The sequence below is a fragment of the Oncorhynchus gorbuscha genome, linkage group LG11 (genome assembly GCF_021184085.1).
Source record: "Oncorhynchus gorbuscha isolate QuinsamMale2020 ecotype Even-year linkage group LG11, OgorEven_v1.0, whole genome shotgun sequence".
Taxonomy (NCBI): Eukaryota; Metazoa; Chordata; class Actinopteri; order Salmoniformes; family Salmonidae; genus Oncorhynchus; species Oncorhynchus gorbuscha.
The window spans coordinates 9,404,637-9,427,320 of record NC_060183.1 but is presented as its reverse complement, the minus strand read 5'-3'; the positions used below and the strand labels follow the sequence as shown (position 1 = coordinate 9,427,320).

Sequence of the window (22,684 nt, the reverse complement as noted above, 5' to 3'; positions counted from 1 at the left end):
AGATAGAAGCTGTTTTTCAGTCTCTCGGTCCCAGCTTTGATGCACCTGTACTGACCACGATGCTGTCTGTGTGAGTGGACCAATTCAGGTTGTCTGTGATGTGTACGCCGAGGAACTTAAAACGTACTACCCTCTCCACTACTGTCCCATCGATGTGGATAGGGGGGTGCTCCCTCTGCTGTTTCCTGAAGTCCACAATCATCTCCTTAGTTTTGTTGACGTTGAGTGTGAGATTATTTTCCTGACACCACACTCCGAGGGCCCTCACCTCCTCCCTGTAGGCCGTCTCGTCGTTGTTGGTAATCAAGCCTACCACTGTAGTGTCGTCCTCAAACTTGATGATTGAGTTGGAGGCGTGTATGGCCACACAGTCGTGGGTGAACAGGGAGTACAGGAGAGGGCTCAGAACGCACCCTTGTGGGGCCCCAGTGTTGAGGATCAGCGGGGTGGAGATGTTGTTACCTACCCTCACCACCTGGGGGCAGCCCGTCAGGAAGTCCAGTACCCAGTTGCACAGGGCGGGGTCGAGACCCAGGGTCTCGAGCTTGAAGACGAGTTTGGAGGGGACTATGGTGTTAAATGCTGAGCTGTAGTCGATGAACAGCATTCTGGCAGTTATTGTGCATTCAGGTTGACAGTGTTAAAAAATACCTCTGTTTGGTCTTCTTTAGATATTATATATTGCTTTGAAAGTCAACACAAAACTAACAGGTTGTGTTGTTCATTTTACCGTAACATGGGTTAATTTAACCATTGACTGCATAATGTGACAGGTTGCGTTGTTCAGATTACCCTAGTCTCGCATTGCCATACTTACGAAATCACGTTGTTGTTGTCACGTCTTCCTTGGAGTTCTGGAGAATGTTGTATTGCAAAAATGGATTGAATGGTCCGGTCCGCTGGCTTCCAGTGGCAAGATTTTGGTTGGATGTTTTCTTTAGCCCTCTCCCCACACGCCCGTAGAAGGGGTGCTGTGTGTTATGTGCGTCAATGTTTTCCATCTGTGTAAATCACAGTTTGTGGAGAGTTGTTGAGTATGCTAGTTTCAAGTGCTAGTTTTCAAGCATGGCAGACAGTCTGCGATTTGTTGAAATTGAAAGTGGATTCCACCGGTAAAGTCAAACGTCGCAACACCTAAACCGCTCTGGTGACTAAAAAACGTTTGGCTTTGGCTCCATTCCTCCACATGGTGGCTGGCTGCTCTTTGCTACATCCAATAAATTGTGAAGATTGCCATTATTTTGTTGTTGTAAAACAATGTGTTATTAGTTAGCTAGCTGGGTATAGTAGGCCACTTTGTAGGCCACCTCAACTGAGCTGCTAGCTAGCTAACTAACTTTACACACTGTGTAGCTAAATGAATTACATGTAATCCGCTAGCTAACTCCCTATTAGCTAGCTACTGTCTCTTGATGTAGTACTTTTAGATTAAAAACAAAGTCTCCAAATGCATTTATAAATAACAGTCATGGAAGAGGGTTAAATTGCAGCTCCAGCTGTCAGTAAAGGGAGAGTGTAGGCTACTGGATAGATCCGGGATCCTTGGGACATCCTTACCTCCCCATGAAGTTGAAATTTAAAACGGTTAAGGTTAAGTTTAGGGTTAGGTAAGGGTTATGGTGAAGGGTTAAGGTTGTGGTTAGGGTTTAGGGTAACGATGTCCCGAGGATTCCGAATAGCACTAACCCTACTGGATATCGCAGGTCATTTTGTGGGAGGACATTATGAAAAGATTCTCCAGCTCTCTAGAGGGAATAAGTTTGAGGGCAGAGAGATAATAGCAACTTAATATTCAGTGCCGTCTAATTTAATAATGGACCCTGTTGCTTTGTGTTGTTTTCTGTCCTCAGAAAGTGATAACCTGTTTGCAGATAAAGAGAGGTCCCAATCAATGTCCCAAGAGACTAAGGGTATATCCTATATGCTGAAGGTTATTTTTTTGTTCACCTGAAAATTATGCTTTAACATCTAGCAATAATAGCCTACTTGTCACAACTCAATCATCTATTGTAGTTTAGACTAAGATGTTTAATCTTACATTTTGTGTTGATTCTTTGAATTGAAGTGTTTTAACTTGTTTTAATTCATTGTTAAACTATTATTAATAATGTCATGTTAATGTCAACATATCACAATCCTGCAATAAAGAGGGGCGGGGGATCTGTCTCTAACAGCTAACAGTCAGACTACAGGAGATGAGCATTACAGCTAACAGTCAGACTACAGGAGATGAGCATTACAGCTAACAGTCAGACTACAGGAGATGAGCATTACAGCTAACAGTCAGACTACAGGTGATGAGCATTACAGCTAACAGTCAGACTACAGGAGATGAGCATTACAGCTAACAGTCAGACTACAGGAGATGAGCATTACAGCTAACAGTTAGACTACAGGAGATGAGCATTACAGCTAACATTTAGACTACAGGAGATGAGCATTACAGCTAACAGTTAGACTACAGGAGATGAGCATTACAGCTAACAGTCAGACTACAGGAGATGAGCATTACAGCTAACAGTCAGACTACAGGAGATGAGAATTACAGCTAACAGTCAGACTACAGGAGATGAGCATTACAGCTAACAGTCAGACTACAGGAGATGAGCATTACAGCTAACAGTTAGACTACAGGAGATGAGCATTACAGCTAACAGTCAGACTACAGGAGATGAGCATTACAGCTAACAGTTAGACTACAGGTGATGAGCATTACAGCTAACAGTTAGACTACAGGAGATGAGCATTACAGCTAACAGTCAGACTACAGGAGATGAGCATTACAGCTAACAGTTAGACTACAGGAGATGAGCATTACAGCTAACAGTCAGACTACAGGAGATGAGCATTACAGCTAACAGTCAGACTACAGGAGATGAGCATTACAGCTAACAGTCAGACTACAGGAGATGAGCATTACAGCTAACAGTCAGACTAGAGGTGATGAGAATTACAGCTAACAGTCAGACTACAGGAGATGAGCATTACAGCTAACAGTTAGACTAGAGGTGATGAGAATTACAGCTAACAGTCAGACTACAGCAGCTAACAGTCCCGATCCCCAGCAACATGGAAAGCACTACAGTTGACACACACAACTTTTTCCACCGAAACTACATATTCCTCTGTCCCATGTCCTCTTGGACACTTCCCACATCTTGGAATCTCCCTTCTACACACTGCTGCGACTTGCACAAAAACATGACACCAAGAACACCGGCACAAAGGCTCTAACAGCATAACTCATGATATATCCTAACATTACTTTGTCAGGTAAAGACTATGAATCAAAGTTTAAAAGAACAGACTGTGTGTCACCTCTGTTCCATCACAATCCCCCACTGGATCTGCATCGCACCAAACGGCAGGCTTCAGAAACACCAGGAAGCTTCAACTTAAATTATTCCACCTCCACACTTAATTAACACTAACCCAGAAATCACTCCTTTAAAATGTGTCCTGTACCTATGTGCAAAGCAAGATACGGGTCTTTCCCCAAGTTCCATCATACAGAGCCCCCACTCCCTCTGATCTGAAGACACATAAACAAACATCACAATTACACTTTGGGATACCTTCACCGACTCAACAGCACCCACCATCTTTTCCACCCAACCTCAAACCACCCATGGATCAGCCAAAAGGCCTGGATCCACCCTTTTCAAAAATCTCACTCCCACTGGGCCAAACTCATCTTTATCATAACCATGTCCATCAATGCAAGGCTCACTGTGTTTGAACTTGACCCCATCTTCCTCGACATACCATCTTCCTCGACATACCACCTTCCTCGACATACCATCTCCCTCGACATACCATCTTCCTCGACATACCACCTTCCTCGACATACCATCTCCCTCGACATACCACCTTCCTCGACATACCATCTTCCTCGACATACCATCTCCCTCGACATACCACCTCCCTCGACATACCAACTTCCCCGACATACCATCTTCCTCGACATACCATCTCCCTCGACATACCATCTCCCTCGACATACCATCTTCCTCGACATACCACCTTCCTCGACATACCATTTTCCTCGACATACCGTCTCCCTCGACATACCCTCTCCCTCGACATAACCTCTCCCTCGAATACCATCTCCCTCGACATACCATCTTCCTCAACATACCATCTTCCTTGTTATTGCTAACTTCAACAGATTCAAACTCATCCTCTGCCTCCCTCAGTGTTTTCAACCTCTTCTCTCTTTCCCTCCTATCCTCCTCCCTTAGCCAATTACCCGACTCCTTCTGAAAATATTAAACTTTTCCCAGCCGAAATCTCTTTTTAGTCTCCTTGAGAGACATGCTAAGCTTTGTACTCCCTCCACTTCAAACTCAAGCCATCAGCACATCCCACCTCACGAGGCTAGGTTGACGACGAGGCTAGGTTTACCCAAACATGGGATAATTTAATGATCAATTGGGTTTTTATTCTGGGTTGACCAAGCAGTGTGGTTTATTAGGGGCAAAGCCATTATATATTTATTTTTGGCCACCTCTGAGAGAATGTTACGTTCGTACACTGCAATGTAACATTTTCCTTTAATTAATATTATTGCACGTTACATATTCCAATAAAAATGAATTTACATACTGCAATAAAGTAGTTACTAATCGATTGTAATATGGATAGGTTTCTAAGATTTTCATACACTTCTGTTCACTTCATCAATGTGATAAAGGTATCAGCGTTTGACTGTGTCATGTGATAACAATTCAACAGAACGAATGAACCACAATGACATTTACGCTCACAGGTAGCCCAAAATAACGTCCTGAAAGCCACACCCCTACTAAACCAAGACTCTAGTCTTCTGATCTGACCCACTGGATCACAGCTCAATAATCCAGCATCAACAAACTAACCTTTTGCTCTTTAAAAAAATAAATAATAATAAATAAATAAGTGACCCAATGCCTTCAACCCAGCAGTTGGGTCAACCAAGTATTTGTTTGTGTAAAGCCTTAAAACAAGGCCTTATTAAATACACAGTGTTGTGTTTTACAATTACATTAGAATAACATGTTCACTTAGAACCTTACTTCACAAAGGACATTGGATTATATACAAACAAATGCAACAACCATGTCTCTGTCACTAACAAATTAAGTCATGGGTTGTAACTGTACAATTCACTTCAATGCGAGGGCACTCTGGGAAATATGCAAATAAAGCATTACGCTAAGCCGTGCTTTAAGTCATCACTGTAAAATATCACTTTCAGTGTTAATTTAACACTATGGAATTTATTGTGTAGGCTACACACAAACACTTGGGTGCTCATGTGCACACGCGCACACATAAACTCACACCACGCACGCACATACACTCACAGAAATCAGCACCATGGAGAGCCACATCATATTTAGCTTACATTGATTGGACTAAATCGTTTTGGGTTGCATCGAGATTGTAAAGAGAGAAAGAAAGACAGAGAGAGAGAGAGAGAGAGAGAGAGAGAGAGAGAGAGAGAGAGAGAGAGAGAGAGAGAGAGAGAGAGAGAGAGAGAGAGAGAGAGAGAGAGAGAGAGAGAGAGATTGACAGAGAGAGAGAGAGAGAGAGAGAGAGAGAGAGAGAGAGAGAGAGAGAGAGAGAGAGAGAGAGAGAGAGAGAGAGAGAGTGAGGGAAAGACAGAGAGAGAGAGAGAGAGAGAGAGAGAGAGAGAGAGAGAGAGAGAGAGAGAGAGAGAGAGAGAGAGAGAGAGAGAGAGAGAGAGAGAGAGAGAGAGAGAGAGAGAGAGAGAGAGAGAGAGAGAGAGAGAGAGAGAGAGAGAGAGAAGAAAGAAAGAGAGAGAGGGAGAGAGAGAGAGAGAGAGAGAAGGAAAGACAGAGAGACAGAGAGAGAGAGAAGGAAAGACAGAGAGAGAGAGAGAGAGAGAGAGAGAGAGAGAGAGAGAGAGAGAGAGAGAGAGAGACAGAGACAGAGAGAGAGAGAGAGAAGGAAAGACAGAGAGACAGAGAGAGAAGGAAAGACAGAGAGAGAGAGAGAGAGAGAGAGAGAGAGAGAGAGAGAGAGAGAGAGAGAGAGAGAGAGAGAGAAGGAAAGACAGAGAGAGAGAGAGAGAGAGAGAGAGAGAGAGAGAGAGAGAGAGAGAGAGAGAGAGAGAGAGAGAGAGAGAGAGAGAGAGAGAGAGAGAGAGAGAGAGAGAGAGAGGAGGAAAGACAGAGAGAGAGAGGAGAAGGAAAGACAGAGGTAGAGAGAAGGAAAGTCGGGGAGAGAGAGAGAGAGAGAGAGGCCAGACGCATATATTACTGTCATTAATGCTGTAATGAATCTGGTTTCATACATAACTGTCATTAAAGCTGTAATGAATCAAGTGGTGTGTATTCGTGGATGCCAAGGGAAGCCAGGCTTACCCCAAAAAATGTACCAAGAAAAAAACATACAAAATATTGTATCTTTCATGTCTCTGTGTCTTGTAATATATATATATATATAATAATATATGCCATTTAGCAGACGCTTTTATCCAAAGCGACTTACAGTCATGTGTGCATACATTCTACGTATGGGTGGTCCCGGGGATCGAACCCACTAACTACCCTGGCGTTACAAGCGCCACGCTCTAAATTTCCTTTAATTCGCAAGAGGTTGAATGTATCTCACTGAGCAGACGAAACATTTGGCCTCCCTTGGTAAAAAAAAATATATACAGCAATAGCCCATCAGCATTGAGCTTAACTGAGTGAGCTCAGCTGTGAAAGGTCCTGGGGCACCAAAATATTAAGTTTCAAGAGAAGCCAGTTTGGATTTGGCTTCAGACCAATCACATCAAAAGTCAAATTTCAAGATTTTTTTAAATTGTTGCATCTTGTTGTCTTGTTGTGCTCCGGTGGCTAGCTAGCTAGCGTTGTTGCCCATGAAAGGAAGTTAGGCTAGAGAGCAAGCATTTTAGCCATGTAGCCTTGGACAACAACAACTAAAAGTGTGTACTGTATGACTGAGTCATAGACATTTAGTCACCATGAAAGAGGAGGATGGCATGGCCGTTTCTCGACAGGTAGGGTGAGTCAACATGTTTTTTTCTATTTGAGAGAGAGAGAGAGAGAGAGAGAGAGAGAGAGAGAGAGAGAGAGAGAGAGAGAGAGAGAGAGAGAGAGAGAGAGATCAGTACCATGGACAGCCAAATCATATTTAGCTTACATTGAATGGACTAAATTGTTTTCTGAATCTTTTAGTTGTCACTGTATTAGCCTCGGCAGAGGTGATTTGATTATGTTGAAATGTTGTAGTTAAAATGGTGCTGGAATAGTGGAGGCAGCTCCTGTTTTCTTTGCGACTTGCGGTAACTCTCTGTGGTTCTAAATCAATAGTTGTTTAATAGTCTAAAAATGTCAGAAACATTACCTTGCTTGACCACGCTGTAGGTAATGTAACTGTTTGTTATAAACCATATGTTTTAAAGACTTAACGGGAAGATGTTGCTCTCCAGGGCGAAAGTAGAATTAATTTCTTACCGGTAAGGGACACCCAAGTCCACGCACATATTTTTTTATACTACAAAAATTACCAAAACCTTGTCCAAAAGCAAACAAGTGATACTGACACAACGATAAAGACAGTGAATAGCACACACACCGGGGATATGGCCGATGCTCTCCGCTGGTGTCAATAAGATAGGATACTGTTCGCTTAAGTAAGTTAAGAATTTTGATAACTAAAAGACAGATTGAAGTCTTTTCATTTTCAACAGTTTTTCAGCAATTGTATTTTTAAATATTGCCATATGCCTGACTTGTTCTCTCTGCTTTTCACTGACAGTCGCAACTCAACAATCTATTGGGTATTTGCTGCGCGCGCTGTCCACATTACGGGCCCTCCGGACTGTAGTCTATGCGATTTAAAACAATCCACAGATACATTTTTAGAAGCTAATGATCCCCTGTGGCCAAATCATGCTTTCTGTTGTAGTAGCCCGTATTCAATGATTTTATGTATTTATGTATAGACAGGAGTAAGCTAATTAGGCTATACTATCGTTTTGGCAATTTACTTTAGGGAAAGCTTTTCCTAGCTTTATGGACACCCCACACCGCCTATGCTTTTTTTTAAACACAACCAGTCATGTTTTCATCTGATTGTCACACAATGGCGCTCCTGTAGGATACCTGTGCACGTTCGTTCACTCACAAAATAATTTCAGCATCCAAACACCAACCTGCAATTTGATAAATGAAAAGAGACATCTGTTACTAAACACCCTCGTGTATTGTAGTGACATTCTGAGATTGTCATTAGACCCACACTTGTAGTCTGAATTGATGCATCCACCGTTGTCCACGCGCGCCTCGATCTCGGCCACTCATCTCGCCTTGAGTGTTCTCCTCAAACCACAATGCAATTTGGAGCAAATACCACCCGGTTTCCAGTCATTTAGAAACATGCTCATGCGGCTGACATGCAGTAGGGTTAAATAATGGTGTAATAGCCTACAGTTTTTTGTTTTTGGGCATGTTGTATTAACTGTGATAAGCTCAGGTTTGATCTGTACTGTGTAACCCCCACTACTTATTTTGCCGGGATGCGGTACCATACAGGACCGTACCACCTGACTTTCAACCCTGCTCTCCGGTTTTGGAATGAAACAAATGTGTGGTTGAATTTATTCTACACTGTGTCTTCTTATTGTCTCGGCCTTATGCCTATATATCACGGTGTCAAGACATGAACTAACAGGTTATAGAGCAAACAACGCAATTATCACAACACAGAGGTTGTAGTATGGATATCCTTCCTGGATTGGCTTCCCCAATGATTTCACCCATGCGTCGCAAGTGAATGAATCTGGTTTCTTACATTACTGTCATTAATGCTGTAATGAATCTGGTTTCATACATTACTGTCATTAATGCTGTAATGAATCTGGTTTCATACATTACTGTCATTAATGCTGTAATGAATCTGGTTTCATACATTACTGTCATTAATGCTGTAATGAATCTGGTTTCATATATTACTGTCATTAATGCTGTAATGAATCGGGTTTCATATATTACTGTCATTAATGCTGTAATGAATCGGGTTTCATACATTACTGTCATTAATGCTGTAATGAATCTGGTTTCATATATTACTGTCATTAATGCTGTAATGAATCGGGTTTCATATATTACTGTCATTAATGCTGTAATGAATCGGGTTTCATACATTACTGTCATTAATGCTGTAATGAATCTGGTTTTGATGCGAGTGAGTGTGTATGAGTGTGAGTGTGCGGAAACTAGTGTGTTGCCATGGGTGATGACACATCAGTACACTCATAGATTGTCCTCGTGTGTTTGTCATGTGTGGGGAGGTCATGATAGAGGGAGGAGGGTTGTGGGAAAGGAATGCTGACTTTGATGCCAAGGGACTCAACCAATTCCACAACACAAACACACACCATAATTGACATGATTGGAGGAGAGAGGGGGGGGATACTAAATAAATGGGAGAGGGAATGAGAGAGAGAGGCGGGGAGAAGGGGGATATGATGATGAGGAGGAGTGTTAGCTACAAAGTCTCAGAGTACCAGGCTCAGAAGAACATATTTGAGGATTAGCTCGTCATGCAGGAGTCTCGCGCAACTGTAATTACCCGCAGTATAGTAACGGAATGCCCGATTATCCTACATTAGGAGGATCTAAGGAAAAATCGCCATATACTGTGTTAAACGTTGGGATTAGCGCGTCTCCCTTTCCCGGTTGCTGTTATGGGGGGGATAGACCGGCGGCGGAGAGTATCTCTGGCTATTACGTTGAACTTCCTCGCGCTGATTCTAGCCGTTGTCGCGTTGACTACAAGCTACTGGTGCGAGGGGACACGGAAAGTGGCGAAACCTTTCTGTACGGGACCGGTCACCACCACCAGACAGTCGTTCTGTATCAGGTTCAACAGCTCGAACATTAACGACAGCAGACTGGTCCAGTACATCTGGGAGACCGGCGAGGACAAGTACCTTATGAGGAAGTTCCACACCGGGATCTGGTTTTCGTGCGAGGAGAACGTTAATATGACAGGTAAGAGAGATAAACTCCGGGAACAAAACTTTTTTTCGCGCACTGCGATGTGACGCAGCTGTACGCATGGAACTAGTGCGTCTTTTTAATGGAAAGTTAGAATTGGGTTCTCAGAATTATAGACTATGCTAATTTTTAGTCTAGACCTATGTAGTTGTCCTTGTCTTTTGAGTGAAGTATCCAATGATTTTCTGTCAGCTGCCAGCACACTCACTCACACACATATTAAAACGATCGTCTGTATTTAATTACGCACAAACGCAAAATCCTTAAAAATGTGACTGTGGTTGTTTTTACTCTGAGATTTTCATAATCATATTATGAATATTATGCATTTTACATACAAAAAAAATCTACCAAAAACGTATTTTTAAAAATATACGAGAAAGTAGAAAAAGCATATTTAATTTAGCTGTTTATTTTAAAGGGAAAATATACAGTTCAAACTATAACAAAGCTGCAACCCCGCCACGATTTTGTTAAAAAACTGAGTGACGGGGCTGGAGAAATGTAACCGCTCTCAAAATCATAGACAGAACTATGGATGCAAGGACTGACCAGCCATGATATCAACATTCTAGGTCAAGGTCCTGTAAATAGACTGTTCTCTCTGCTATCGCACGGCAAGCAGTACCAGAGCACGGAGTCTAGGTCCAAAAGGCACATTATGAACAGCTTCTACCCCCAAGCTATAAGACTGCTGAACAATTAATCAAATAGCCACCCAGACTAATGACATTGACCATCCCTTTGTTTTTTACACTGCTGCTACTCGCTGTTTGTTATTCCAACCTACATGTACAAACTACCTTGACCAACCTATACCCCGCACATTGACTCCGTAACGGTACCCCCTGTATAGCCTCGTTATTGTTATGTCATTTTATTGTGTTACTTTTTTATTTCATTTTTACTTTAGTTGATTTATTAAATATTTTCTTAACTCTTTCTTGAACGGCATTGTTTGTTAAGTGCTTGTAGGTAAGCATTTCACGGTACACCTGTGTGCTCTGGATAAGAGCGTCTGCTAAATGACTTAAATGTAAATGTAAATGTATTCGCCGCATGTGACAAATAACATTCGATTTGATTTGACGAGAAGCTGAGTTGTAGAATCAGGTGTTTCATCAGGGATGGAGCTAAAGACTGCACTGGGTTAGCCACCCGTTTACCCAGACATGCGCCTTAGAAAGCTGATGATTGAGTGTTTGATTGTATTGTGTTTGATTGTGTGGCATATTCTATTTCAGGTGAAAACTGCAGAAGTTTCATTTATGTTGCGCCCTCACACGAAAGAGGTAGGTTTTGCATAATAACATGTTATTACACTTTTTCTATGAATCTGTGAATGGCTATGGGTGTTGTTGTTTTATTTCAAGATTCCAGTCATCTCTCATATTAGGAATTGCAAGTGCAGCTCGAAGGGTGCAACTTGCTCGAAGGGTGCAAATTGAACCCAGTCACTTAATAGTCCTGGAGTATGGTCTCATGCTGGACTCTGAGATTGAAGTTATTCTTAGATTTATTTGAAAGTGTGAATTAAAAAGTGAAAACCTACAGTAGCATGATTTAAGAGGATTAGAAATGCTGTGTTTTCCTGGGGAGCTACTGCACTGTAACAAATTGTTGTACATTTATAGCAACACTTTTACAGTAACTCTATATTACAGTACAGTGCTGTAAAGGCCAATGCATTTTCGGGGCTCAATTACCATTCCTCTAAACTCCTGTAAATTTACAACAATTGCTGTACTTTCATAATACAATTTTACATTAAATTACTGTATGATCTGTTTTGCTGTTTTTACAGCAGCATACTGCGAATTATGGTGCATTGTAAGGAAAATGTTGTGGGTGGCGAAATAATCTCTGTCTCAATAACATTATTTTGAGGCGAACCTTGTAAGAACCTATATTTGTTGCAACCATTAGTGAAAATTCTGTACCCCACTGAATAAACTACAATTTCGTATTTATTTCTGAAATTAATCTTGTAAATCTACAGTACTGTAATTCAGTAACACCCCCACATAATACATTATCATACTGTGTTTTTGCAGTCTAAAAACGTTCTTCTGTAAATCTACAGTAATTTACTGTCGTCCGTGCTGCCGGTAATTTACTGTAATTCAGTTCCACCCACCCTTTTGTTGCTGCATGGTTTTGATGTGGCTCATTAACACATGTTGATGTGTTCCTTGTAAGAGGCTATACTTGTTGCCCTGTTAGTAAGAGTGCTATAGAAATTTAAGTGATATGTAGTAGTAGTGCCTTAATTAACAATAAACTGCATATCAGAATTAGATCAGAGTGGCAGCAAGTCTCAAACCTTAAATAATGGTTGAGCGTTTAGCCATGTCTTTTTGATCTGTTTTGGTTTGTAGTCACTGTCAGTTTAGAAGATTTTCTTACAGGTCATCATTGCATGATATTTTAAGTAAACTTGATAAAATTATGAAAAATAACTGTTGCTTCTACATTGATAAAGTTTGATCATAAAGTTACTGGTCCCTTCCCCCATGTCAAACACTTCAATTCATTATTAATGGCACAAGGTGACATCACTTTAACTCTCATTTTAATACACCAATGGTAACATGATATTCTCTTAACTAATTTAAATAAGTACCGCCTTGTAACTAACATCAGAGAAGGCGTGTTTGCAGAGGGGGCGTGGTTTATACAGTTAGATCGTTCAAATCTCTGACACAGTTGTCAAGAAAGCACATCAGTCAGTGGTGCTGTAAAGCATATCACAAAATACATGTCAAATGGGAGATATTTAAATATATATATCTATATATACGTACACAGGGCTTTTAGAAATTATTCAGACCCCTTGACTTTTTTCACATTTTGTTACATTACAGGCTTATTCTAAAATTAATTTAATCGTTTTTTTCCCTCTACACACGATATCCCATAATCACAAAGAAAAAACAGATATCTAGAAATGTTTACTAATTTATTTTAAAAAATGTAAAATGAAGTATTCAGACCCTTTACTCAGTACTTCGTTGAAGCACCTTTGGCAGCGATTACAGCCTCTTTACTTTACGTTTACTCAAGTATGACAATTGAGTACTTGTTCCATCACTGCTGCTTGGAGTTTGCCAAAAAACACCTAATTTATGAGAAACAAGATTCTTTGGTCTGATGAACTCTTGAATACCAAGTGTCACGTCTGGAGGAAACCTGGCACCATCCCTACGGTGAAGCATGGTGGTGGCAGAATCATGCTGTGGGGATGTTTTTCTGCGGCAGAAACTGGGAGACTATATATATATATATATATATATATATATATACAATCTCATTGATGCAATGTTAATGTTGTCTGAGTTGTTTTGTGTCACCAAATTAGCTTGAGATGATTTTACTGCAACACTGCTCACTGTATCCATGTTGCTTGATAGAGGCGTTTCAAAGAGCTGTCAGTCAAGGTGATCTCATGAATATAAGGTCCCCACCCACTCTGCCTGTCTTTTCAAACTTCCTGGTTGTTAGCCATGAGAGAAAAAGTACTTTTTAGAATGACTGTTCAGGACCTTTAAATTGTTTAATGGTTGAATATTTACCCCCTAAGCCCTCTACTATATCTGGTAGTGATATAAAATATAAATGATTATTTGGTATACTGTAATATAGAATTACATAACTGTTAGCAATTGCTGCAGTTTTATTAAAATACTTTTTATCAAAGTACTTTATTGCTGTTTTACTGTATATTTCCTGCAGCATTGTGTAAATTATAGTGCATTGCGGTAAAATGTTTGGGGAGGGGGAAAGAATCGCTGGCTCATTAACATCTTTGTAGGCTTGCCATGGAAGTGGCTATATTTGTTGCACCCGTTAGTGAGAATGCTGTACCAATTCAAGGGATGTGTGATAATGCCATAATAATGTAATGTATGTAGGGGACAAGTTAGAGTGATTATAACTCCTAAACTGTTTATGTTGAATATTAAGTCATGTAGGGTATTTTGAAGACCTACCTATTGTTAAACTACAGCAATGTTGCTAGTAACGGTTACAGAAGCGTTTTACTTGCTGTGACTGAGATACACTACATGGCCAAAAGTATGTGGACACACCTTCAAATTAGTGGATTTGGCTATTTCAGCCACACCGGGTGTATAAAATCAAGCACACAGCCATGCATTCTCCATAGACAAACATTGGCAGTAGAACGGCCTTACTGAAGAGCTCAGTGGCGTTCAACGTGGCACCGTCATAGGATGCCACCTTTCCAACAAGTCAGTTCGTCAAATTTCTGCCCTGCCAGAGCTGCCCCTTTCAACTGTGTGTGCTGTTGTTGTGAAGTGGAAACATCTAGGAGCAACAACGGCTCAGCCGCAAAGTGGTGGACCACACGGGCTCACAGAACAGGACCACCGATTGCTGAAGCACGTAGCGCATAAAAATCGTCTGTCCTCGGTTGCAACACTCACCACCGAGTTCCAAACTGTCTCTAGAAGCACCGTGCATGTCAGTCAGACATCCCTCCTTCATTAGTTTTATCTCCTCTGCGTCGGCACATTCTTTCCGTGCCTAATTCACTTCAATACAAAATACTGTTCAACACACACACACACACACACACACACACACACACACACACACACACACACACACACACACACACACACACACACACACACACACACACACACACACACACACACACACACACACACACACACACACACACACACACACAACAAACACATCCTCTCTGTGCCTAATTCGAGTCCAATGTCACTGTCTCCGTACCCAAAATGGGCATTATCATAATACATTTCTAACTGAGTTTTGTTCGTTTTAATGTAATTGATCTCAGTTCTGATTTTATCCAATAAATCCTTTCTCTGTGCTTTTGTGACGGGGGATATGTTGGCTAGGAGGCTTAAGTTATAGTAATAGCTAAAGGGATAGTCTCAGGTAGACAACAACAACAAAAAGTACAAAACTTGCGAAAGAGGCACGTATGTGAGATTCACTTGAATAAATCACAGACTGCCTTCATCTCGTTAATATACACCTTAATCCTGCGGTGTAATACAAATGATCACCTTTGATTAATCATTGAAATCCCATTTAAGAGTTTGGTCAGAACAAGTCAAAAGGATTGGTCTATCGCTAAGAGATATGAATAGATTCAATTATTCATCTAGGTCTAGGGCCTACTTTTAACTTTTAAATTCTAACTATTTTTTTGGGCAGCACTTTTTCTACAGGTCTTAAGGCACAGTAACTAACAGTGTTATAATCTATGTAATTACACTGTAACTGGTTAGTAATAACATGTAGTTATTATTGTCATGCCAACATTTAAACGCTACATTAAGTTGCCCCCTATTACTATGTAACAACTTAGTAATAACTACAGTAAAAACCCCAGTAACAACATCACTTATTGCACTGTTTTATTTTATTTTTAGTGTTAGAAGCCAGCAATCATATCAAGGACCATTCATCCCATCATCCTTAACCCAGGCAGCGAATGTAGGAGACAGATGAATCTTCACCGTTACAGTGGAGGTTAATGATATGGTGAATGGGTCACTGGTCCAACTCCCTTTCCTAACCTCCCCCTCAATGTATGTGTCTCTATACTCCCTCCCTCCCTCCCTCATTGCTCTCTTTTTCTCACCTCCCTCCCTCTCCTCTCCCATTTGTCCCTCTATCCCATCCCCTTGCCTCTCTCTCTCTCTCTCTCTCTCTCTCTCTCTCTCTCTCTCTCTCTCTCTCTCTCTCTCTCTCTCTCTCTCTCTCTCTCTCTCTCTCTCTCTCTCTCTCTCTCTCTCTCTCTCTCTCTCTCTCTCCTTCTGCAGGAGTACTGTGGCTGTGTATCGTGGCAGAGTGTCTTTATATTCTCCTCCTGGCCACCGGAGGCATCCTCATGTCCATAGAGGCGTGTCACTTAGGAAACGTCATCAACGGACTCAAACTCAACGCCTTCGCTGCCATGTTCACTGTCCTGTCAGGTAACACTTTACATGCTCTCTTATGTATGTGTGTGCCTCTTGCTATTGAATCAGTCACTTTTCTCCTCTCCTCATTATTCCTCTCAGGTAGAAAAGTGTTTAGTTTTTTGTTTGTTGCTGATCGGGACTACAGAAACCCTTTCGATCAACACGGTCTTCATGCTGGCAGCTTTAGGCAGCTTTACTCCGTGAGGGGCCCTAAAACAGTGACTTACTTATACCCATGGAGCACTGCTCACTGCTATCTGTGGGTCTGCAGACTGGGCTGGACTTGAAATCTACTCTTCCATTTATACTATGAGGGATTGTCTTTTTCAGACAGCTTGTCTCGTTTTATCTGGATTAGTATTCATCTGGTCCTGTCGTCTGAGTTCGTCTGCAGACACAATACTCCAGTGTTCTGTTGGCTATGTGATGGTCTAGATGTTCTATTAGCTACGTGATGGTCTAGATGTTTTCTTGGCTACGTGATGGTCTAGATGTTCTGTTGGCTACGTGATGGTCTAGATGTTTTCTTGGCTACGTGATGGTCTAGATGTTCTGTTGGCTACGTGATGGTCTAGATGTTCTGTTGGCTACGTGATGGTCTAGATGTTCTGTTGGCTATGTGATGGTCTAGATGTTCTGTTGGCTACGTGATGGTCTAGATGTTCTGTTGGCTATGTGATGGTCTAGATGTTCTGTTGGCTATGTGATGGTCTAGATGTTCTGTTGACTACGTGATGGTCTAGATGTTCTGTTGGCTAGGTGATGGTCTAGATGTTCTGTTGGCTATGTGATAGTCTATATGTTCTGTTGGCTACGTGATGGTCTAGATGTTCTGTTGGCTACGTGATGGTCTAGATGTTCTGTTGGCTACGTGATGGTCTAGATGTTCTGTTGGCTACGTGATGGTCTAGATGTTCTGTTGGCTACGTGATGGTCTAGATGTTCTGTTGGCTACGTGATGGTCTAGATGTTCTGTTGGCTACGTGATGGTCTAGATGTTCTGTTGGCTACGTGATGGTCTAGATGTTCTATTGGCTATGTGATGGTCTAGATGTTCTGTTGGCTACGTGATGGTCTAGATGTTCTGTTGGCTATGTGATGGTCTAGATGTTCTGTTGGCTATGTGATGGTCTATATGTTCTGTTGGCTACGTGATGGTCTAGATGTTCTGTTGGCTATGTGATGGTCTAGATGTTCTGTTGGCTACGTGATGGTCTATATGTTCTGTTGGCTATGTGATAGTCTAGATGTTCTGTTGGCTACGTGATGGTCTAGATGTTCTGTTGGCTATGTGATGGTCTAGATGTTCTGTTGGCTACGTGATGGTCTAGATGTTCTGTTGGCTATGTGATGGTCTAGATGTTCTATTAGCTATGTGATGGTCTAGATGTTCTGTTGGCTACGTGATGGTCTATATGTTCTGTTGGCTATGTGATAGTCTAGATGTTCTGTTGGCTACGTGATGGTCTAGATGTTCTGTTGGCTATGTGATGGTCTAGATGTTCTGTTGGCTATGTGATGGTCTAGATGTTCTTTTGGCTACGTGATGGTCTAGATGTTCTATTAGCTATGTGATGGTCTATATGTTCTGTTGGCTATGTGATGGTCTAGATGTTCTGTTGGCTATGTGATGGTCTAGATGTTCTATTAGCTATGTGATGGTCTAGATGTTCTGTTGGCTATGTGATGGTCTATATGTTCTGTTGGCTATGTGATGGTCTAGATGCTCTGTTGGCTACATGATGGTCTAGATGTTCTATTAGCTATGTGATGGTCTAGATGTTCTATTAGCTATGTGATGGTCTAGATGTTCTATTAGCTATGTGATGGTCTAGATGTTCTGTTGGCTATGTGATGGTCTGTTGGCTATGTGATGGTCTAGATGGTCTGTTGGCTATGTGATGGTCTAGATGTTCTGTTGGCTATGTGATGGTCTAGATGTTATGTTGGCTATGTGATGTTTTGATGTTCTGTGGCGAAGTGATAGTTTATATGTTATTTTGGCTAAGTGATGGTCTAGATGTTCTGTTGGCTAAGTGATGGTCTAGACTTTGGACCCTCCGGTCTGGTTTAGATTCTCCTGGGCTATGCGCAAATGCTTGTCCATCCAGGAATAGGCTTAAAGCCTCTTGGCACTCTCCCAACATCTTGGCTGTCATCCCAACCTCTTGGCTGTCATCCAAACCTCTTGGCTGTCATCCCAACTGCTTGGCTGTCTCCAAACCTCTTGGCAGTCTCCAAACCTCTTGGCTGTCTCCAAATCTCTTGGCTGTCTCCAAACCTCTTGGCTGTCTCCAAACCTCTTGGCTGTCTCCAAACCTCTTGGCTGTCTCCAAACCTCTTGGCAGTCTCCAAACCTCTTGGCTGTCTCCAAACCTCTTGGCAGTCTCCAAACCTCTTGGCTGTCTCCAAACCTCTTGGCTGTCTCCAAACCTCTTGGCAGTCTCCAAACCTCTTGGCTGTCTCCAAACCTCTTGGCTGTCTCCAAACCTCTTGGCTGTCTCCAAACCTCTTGGCAGTCTCCAAACCTCTTGTCTGTCTCCAAACCTCTTGTCAGTCTCCAAACCTCTTGTCTTGCGTCCCGGTCATTTGCGGTTGTTTGGCACTCGTCTGATATTGGTAATTCAATGTTTTTGTGCTTGATGAAGGCATTAACAGTAACCTCAGAAATCCACAAAATGTACCATCGAACTGAACTCTGAAACGTAACGGGGATAATTTCATCGGCAATGTTGGCTGAAATGGGGGTCATCACTAAAGACTACTGTAGGTACAAATTGGTTCGCAGATATAAACCAAGAGTAAACAATGAAATAGCAGAAAACTTTTTTTTTTTTATGTTCCCCATTGATGGAATGGATGACCAAACCACCTCAAATCAACCACTGATTTAACTGGCATGTAAAAACACAGTTAAACTGTTCTCAAATGAACATAGTCTCATCTCAGGGGAGTTATCCTGTCCTACCTACAGTCTCATCTCAGGGGAGTTATCCTGTCCTGTCTACAGTCTCATCTCAGGGGAGTTATCCTGTCCTGTCTACAGTCTCATCTCAGGGGAGTTATCCTGTCCTGTCTACAGTCTCATCTCAGGGGAGTTATCCTGTCCTGTGTACAGTCTCATCTCAGGGGAGTTATCCTGTCCTGTCTACAGTCTCATCTCAGGGGAGTTATCCTATCCTACCTACAGTCTCATCTCAGGGGAGTTATCCTGTCCTGTCTACAGTCTCATCTCAGGGGAGTTATCCTGTCCTGTCTACAGTCTCATCTCAGGGGAGTTATCCTGTCCTGTCTACAGTCTCATCTCAGGGGAGTTATCCTGTCCTGTCTACAGTCTCATCTCAGGGGAGTTATCCTGTCCTGTCTACAGTCTCATCTCAGGGGAGTTATCCTATCCTACCTACAGTCTCATCTCAGGGGAGTTATCCTGTCCTGTCTACAGTCTCATCTCAGGGGAGTTATCCTGTCCTGTCTACAGTCTCATCTCAGGGGAGTTATCCTGTCCTGTCTACAGTCTCATCTCAGGGGAGTTATCCTGTCCTGTCTACAGTCACATCTCAGGGGAGTTATCCTGTCCTGTCTACAGTCTCATCTCAGGGGAGTTATCCTATCCTACCTACAGTCTCATCTCAGGGGAGTTATCCTGTCCTGTCTACAGTCTCATCTCAGGGGAGTTATCCTGTCCTACCTACAGTCTCATCTCAGGGGAGTTATCCTGTCCTGTCTACAGTCTCATCTCAGGGGAGTTATCCTGTCTACAGTCTCATCTCAGGGGAGTTATCCTGTCCTGTCTACAGTCTCATCTCAGGGGAGTTATCCTGTCCTACCTACAGTCTCATCTCAGGGGAGTTATCCTGTCTACAGTCTCATCTCAGGGGAGTTATCCTGTCCTGTCTACAGTCTCATCTCAGGGGAGTTATCCTGCCTACAGTCTCATCTCAGGGGAGTTATCCTGTCTACAGTCTCATCTCAGGGGAGTTATCCTGTCCTGTCTACAGTCTCATCTCAGGGGAGTTATCCTGTCTACAGTCTCATCTCAGGGGAGTTATCCTGTCCTGTCTACAGTCTCATCTCAGGGGAGTTATCCTGTCCTGTCTACAGTCACATCTCAGGGGAGTTATCCTGTCCTGTCTACAGTCTCATCTCAGGGGAGTTATCCTATCCTACCTACAGTCTCATCTCAGGGGAGTTATCCTGTCCTGTCTACAGTCTCATCTCAGGGGAGTTATCCTGTCCTACCTACAGTCTCATCTCAGGGGAGTTATCCTGTCCTGTCTACAGTCTCATCTCAGGGGAGTTATCCTGTCCTACCTACAGTCCCATCTCAGGGGAGTTATCCTGTCTCTCATCTCAGGGGAGTTATCCTGTCCTGTCTACAGTCTCATCTCAGGGGAGTTATCCTGTCCTACCTACAGTCTCATCTCAGGGGAGTTATCCTGTCCTGTCTACAGTCTCATCTCAGGGGAGTTATCCTGTCCTACCTACAGTCTCATCTCAGGGGAGTTATCCTGTCTACAGTCTCATCTCAGGGGAGTTATCCTGTCCTGTCTACAGTCTCATCTCAGGGGAGTTATCCTGTCCTGTCTACAGTCTCATCTCAGGGGAGTTATCCTGTCCTGTCTACAGTCTCATCTCAGGGGAGTTATCCTGCCTACAGTCTCATCTCAGGGGAGTTATCCTGTCTACAGTCTCATCTCAGGGGAGTTATCCTGTCCTGTCTACAGTCTCATCTCAGGGAGTTATCCTGTCCTGTCTACAGTCTCATCTCAGGGGAGTTATCCTATCCTACCTACAGTCTCATCTCAGGGGAGTTATCCTGTCCTGTCTACAGTCTCATCTCAGGGAGTTATCCTGTCCTGTCTACAGTCTCATCTCAGGGGAGTTATCCTGTCCTGTCTACAGTCTCATCTCAGGGGAGTTATCCTGTCCTGTCTACAGTCACATCTCAGGGGAGTTATCCTGTCCTGTCTACAGTCTCATCTCAGGGGAGTTATCCTATCCTACCTACAGTCTCATCTCAGGGGAGTTATCCTGTCCTGTCTACAGTCTCATCTCAGGGAGTTATCCTGTCCTACCTACAGTCTCATCTCAGGGGAGTTATCCTGTCCTGTCTACAGTCTCATCTCAGGGGAGTTATCCTGTCTACAGTCTCATCTCAGGGGAGTTATCCTGTCCTGTCTACAGTCTCATCTCAGGGGAGTTATCCTGTCCTACCTACAGTCTCATCTCAGGGGAGTTATCCTGTCTACAGTCTCATCTCAGGGGAGTTATCCTGTCCTGTCTACAGTCTCATCTCAGGGGAGTTATCCTGCCTACAGTCTCATCTCAGGGGAGTTATCCTGTCTACAGTCTCATCTCAGGGGAGTTATCCTGTCCTGTCTACAGTCTCATCTCAGGGGAGTTATCCTGTCTACAGTCTCATCTCAGGGGAGTTATCCTGTCTACAGTCTCATCTCAGGGGAGTTATCCTGTCCTACCTACAGTCTCATCTCAGGGGAGTTATCCTCTCTACAGTCTCATCTCAGGGGAGTTATCCTGTCCTGTCTACAGTCTCATCTCAGGGAGTTATCCTGTCCTGTCTACAGTCTCATCTCAGGGGAGTTATCCTGTCCTGTCTACAGTCTCACCTCAGGGGAGTTATCCTGTCCTGTCTACAGTCTCATCTCAGGGGAGTTATCCTGCCTACAGTCTCATCTCAGGGGAGTTATCCTGTCTACAGTCTCATCTCAGGGGAGTTATCCTGTCCTGTCTACAGTCTCATCTCAGGGGAGTTATCCTGTCTACAGTCTCATCTCAGGGGAGTTATCCTGTCCTACCTACAGTCTCATCTCAGGGGAGTTATCCTGTCTACAGTCTCATCTCAGGGGAGTTATCCTGTCCTGTCTACAGTCTCATCTCAGGGGAGTTATCCTGTCCTGTCTACAGTCTCATCTCAGGGGAGTTATCCTGTCCTGTCTACAGTCTCATCTCAGGGGAGTTATCCTGCCTACAGTCTCATCTCAGGGGAGTTATCCTGTCTACAGTCTCATCTCAGGGGAGTTATCCTGTCCTGTCTACAGTCTCATCTCAGGGGAGTTATCCTGTCCTGTCTACAGTCTCATCTCAGGGGAGTTATCCTATCCTACCTACAGTCTCATCTCAGGGGAGTTATCCTGTCCTGTCTACAGTCTCATCTCAGGGGAGTTATCCTGTCCTGTCTACAGTCTCATCTCAGGGGAGTTATCCTGTCCTGTCTACAGTCTCATCTCAGGGGAGTTATCCTGTCCTGTCTACAGTCACATCTCAGGGGAGTTATCCTGTCCTGTCTACAGTCTCATCTCAGGGGAGTTATCCTATCCTACCTACAGTCTCATCTCAGGGGAGTTATCCTGTCCTGTCTACAGTCTCATCTCAGGGGAGTTATCCTGTCCTACCTACAGTCTCATCTCAGGGGAGTTATCCTGTCCTGTCTACAGTCTCATCTCAGGGGAGTTATCCTGTCCTGTCTACAGTCTCATCTCAGGGGAGTTATCCTGTCCTACCTACAGTCTCATCTCAGGGGAGTTATCCTGTCTACAGTCTCATCTCAGGGGAGTTATCCTGTCCTGTCTACAGTCTCATCTCAGGGGAGTTATCCTGCCTACAGTCTCATCTCAGGGGAGTTATCCTGTCTACAGTCTCATCTCAGGGGAGTTATCCTGTCCTGTCTACAGTCTCATC

The 22,684-nt window shown here is 43.0% G+C and overlaps 1 protein-coding gene across 1 annotated transcript in view; it reads left to right on the top strand.

Annotated features, from left to right (window-relative positions):
- The first annotated feature begins 9,567 nt into the window (after window positions 1–9,567).
- The window catches only part of LOC123989601 (germ cell-specific gene 1-like protein), a 32,252-nt gene continuing 19,135 nt past the window's right edge, over window positions 9,568–22,684 (top strand). The window contains exons 1-3 of the mRNA XM_046290725.1: window positions 9,568–10,010; window positions 11,261–11,308; window positions 15,845–15,997. Coding sequence (XP_046146681.1) covers window positions 9,704–10,010; window positions 11,261–11,308; window positions 15,845–15,997 — 508 coding nt within the window. The 5' untranslated portion in view covers window positions 9,568–9,703. The remainder of the gene's footprint in view (window positions 10,011–11,260; window positions 11,309–15,844; window positions 15,998–22,684) is intronic.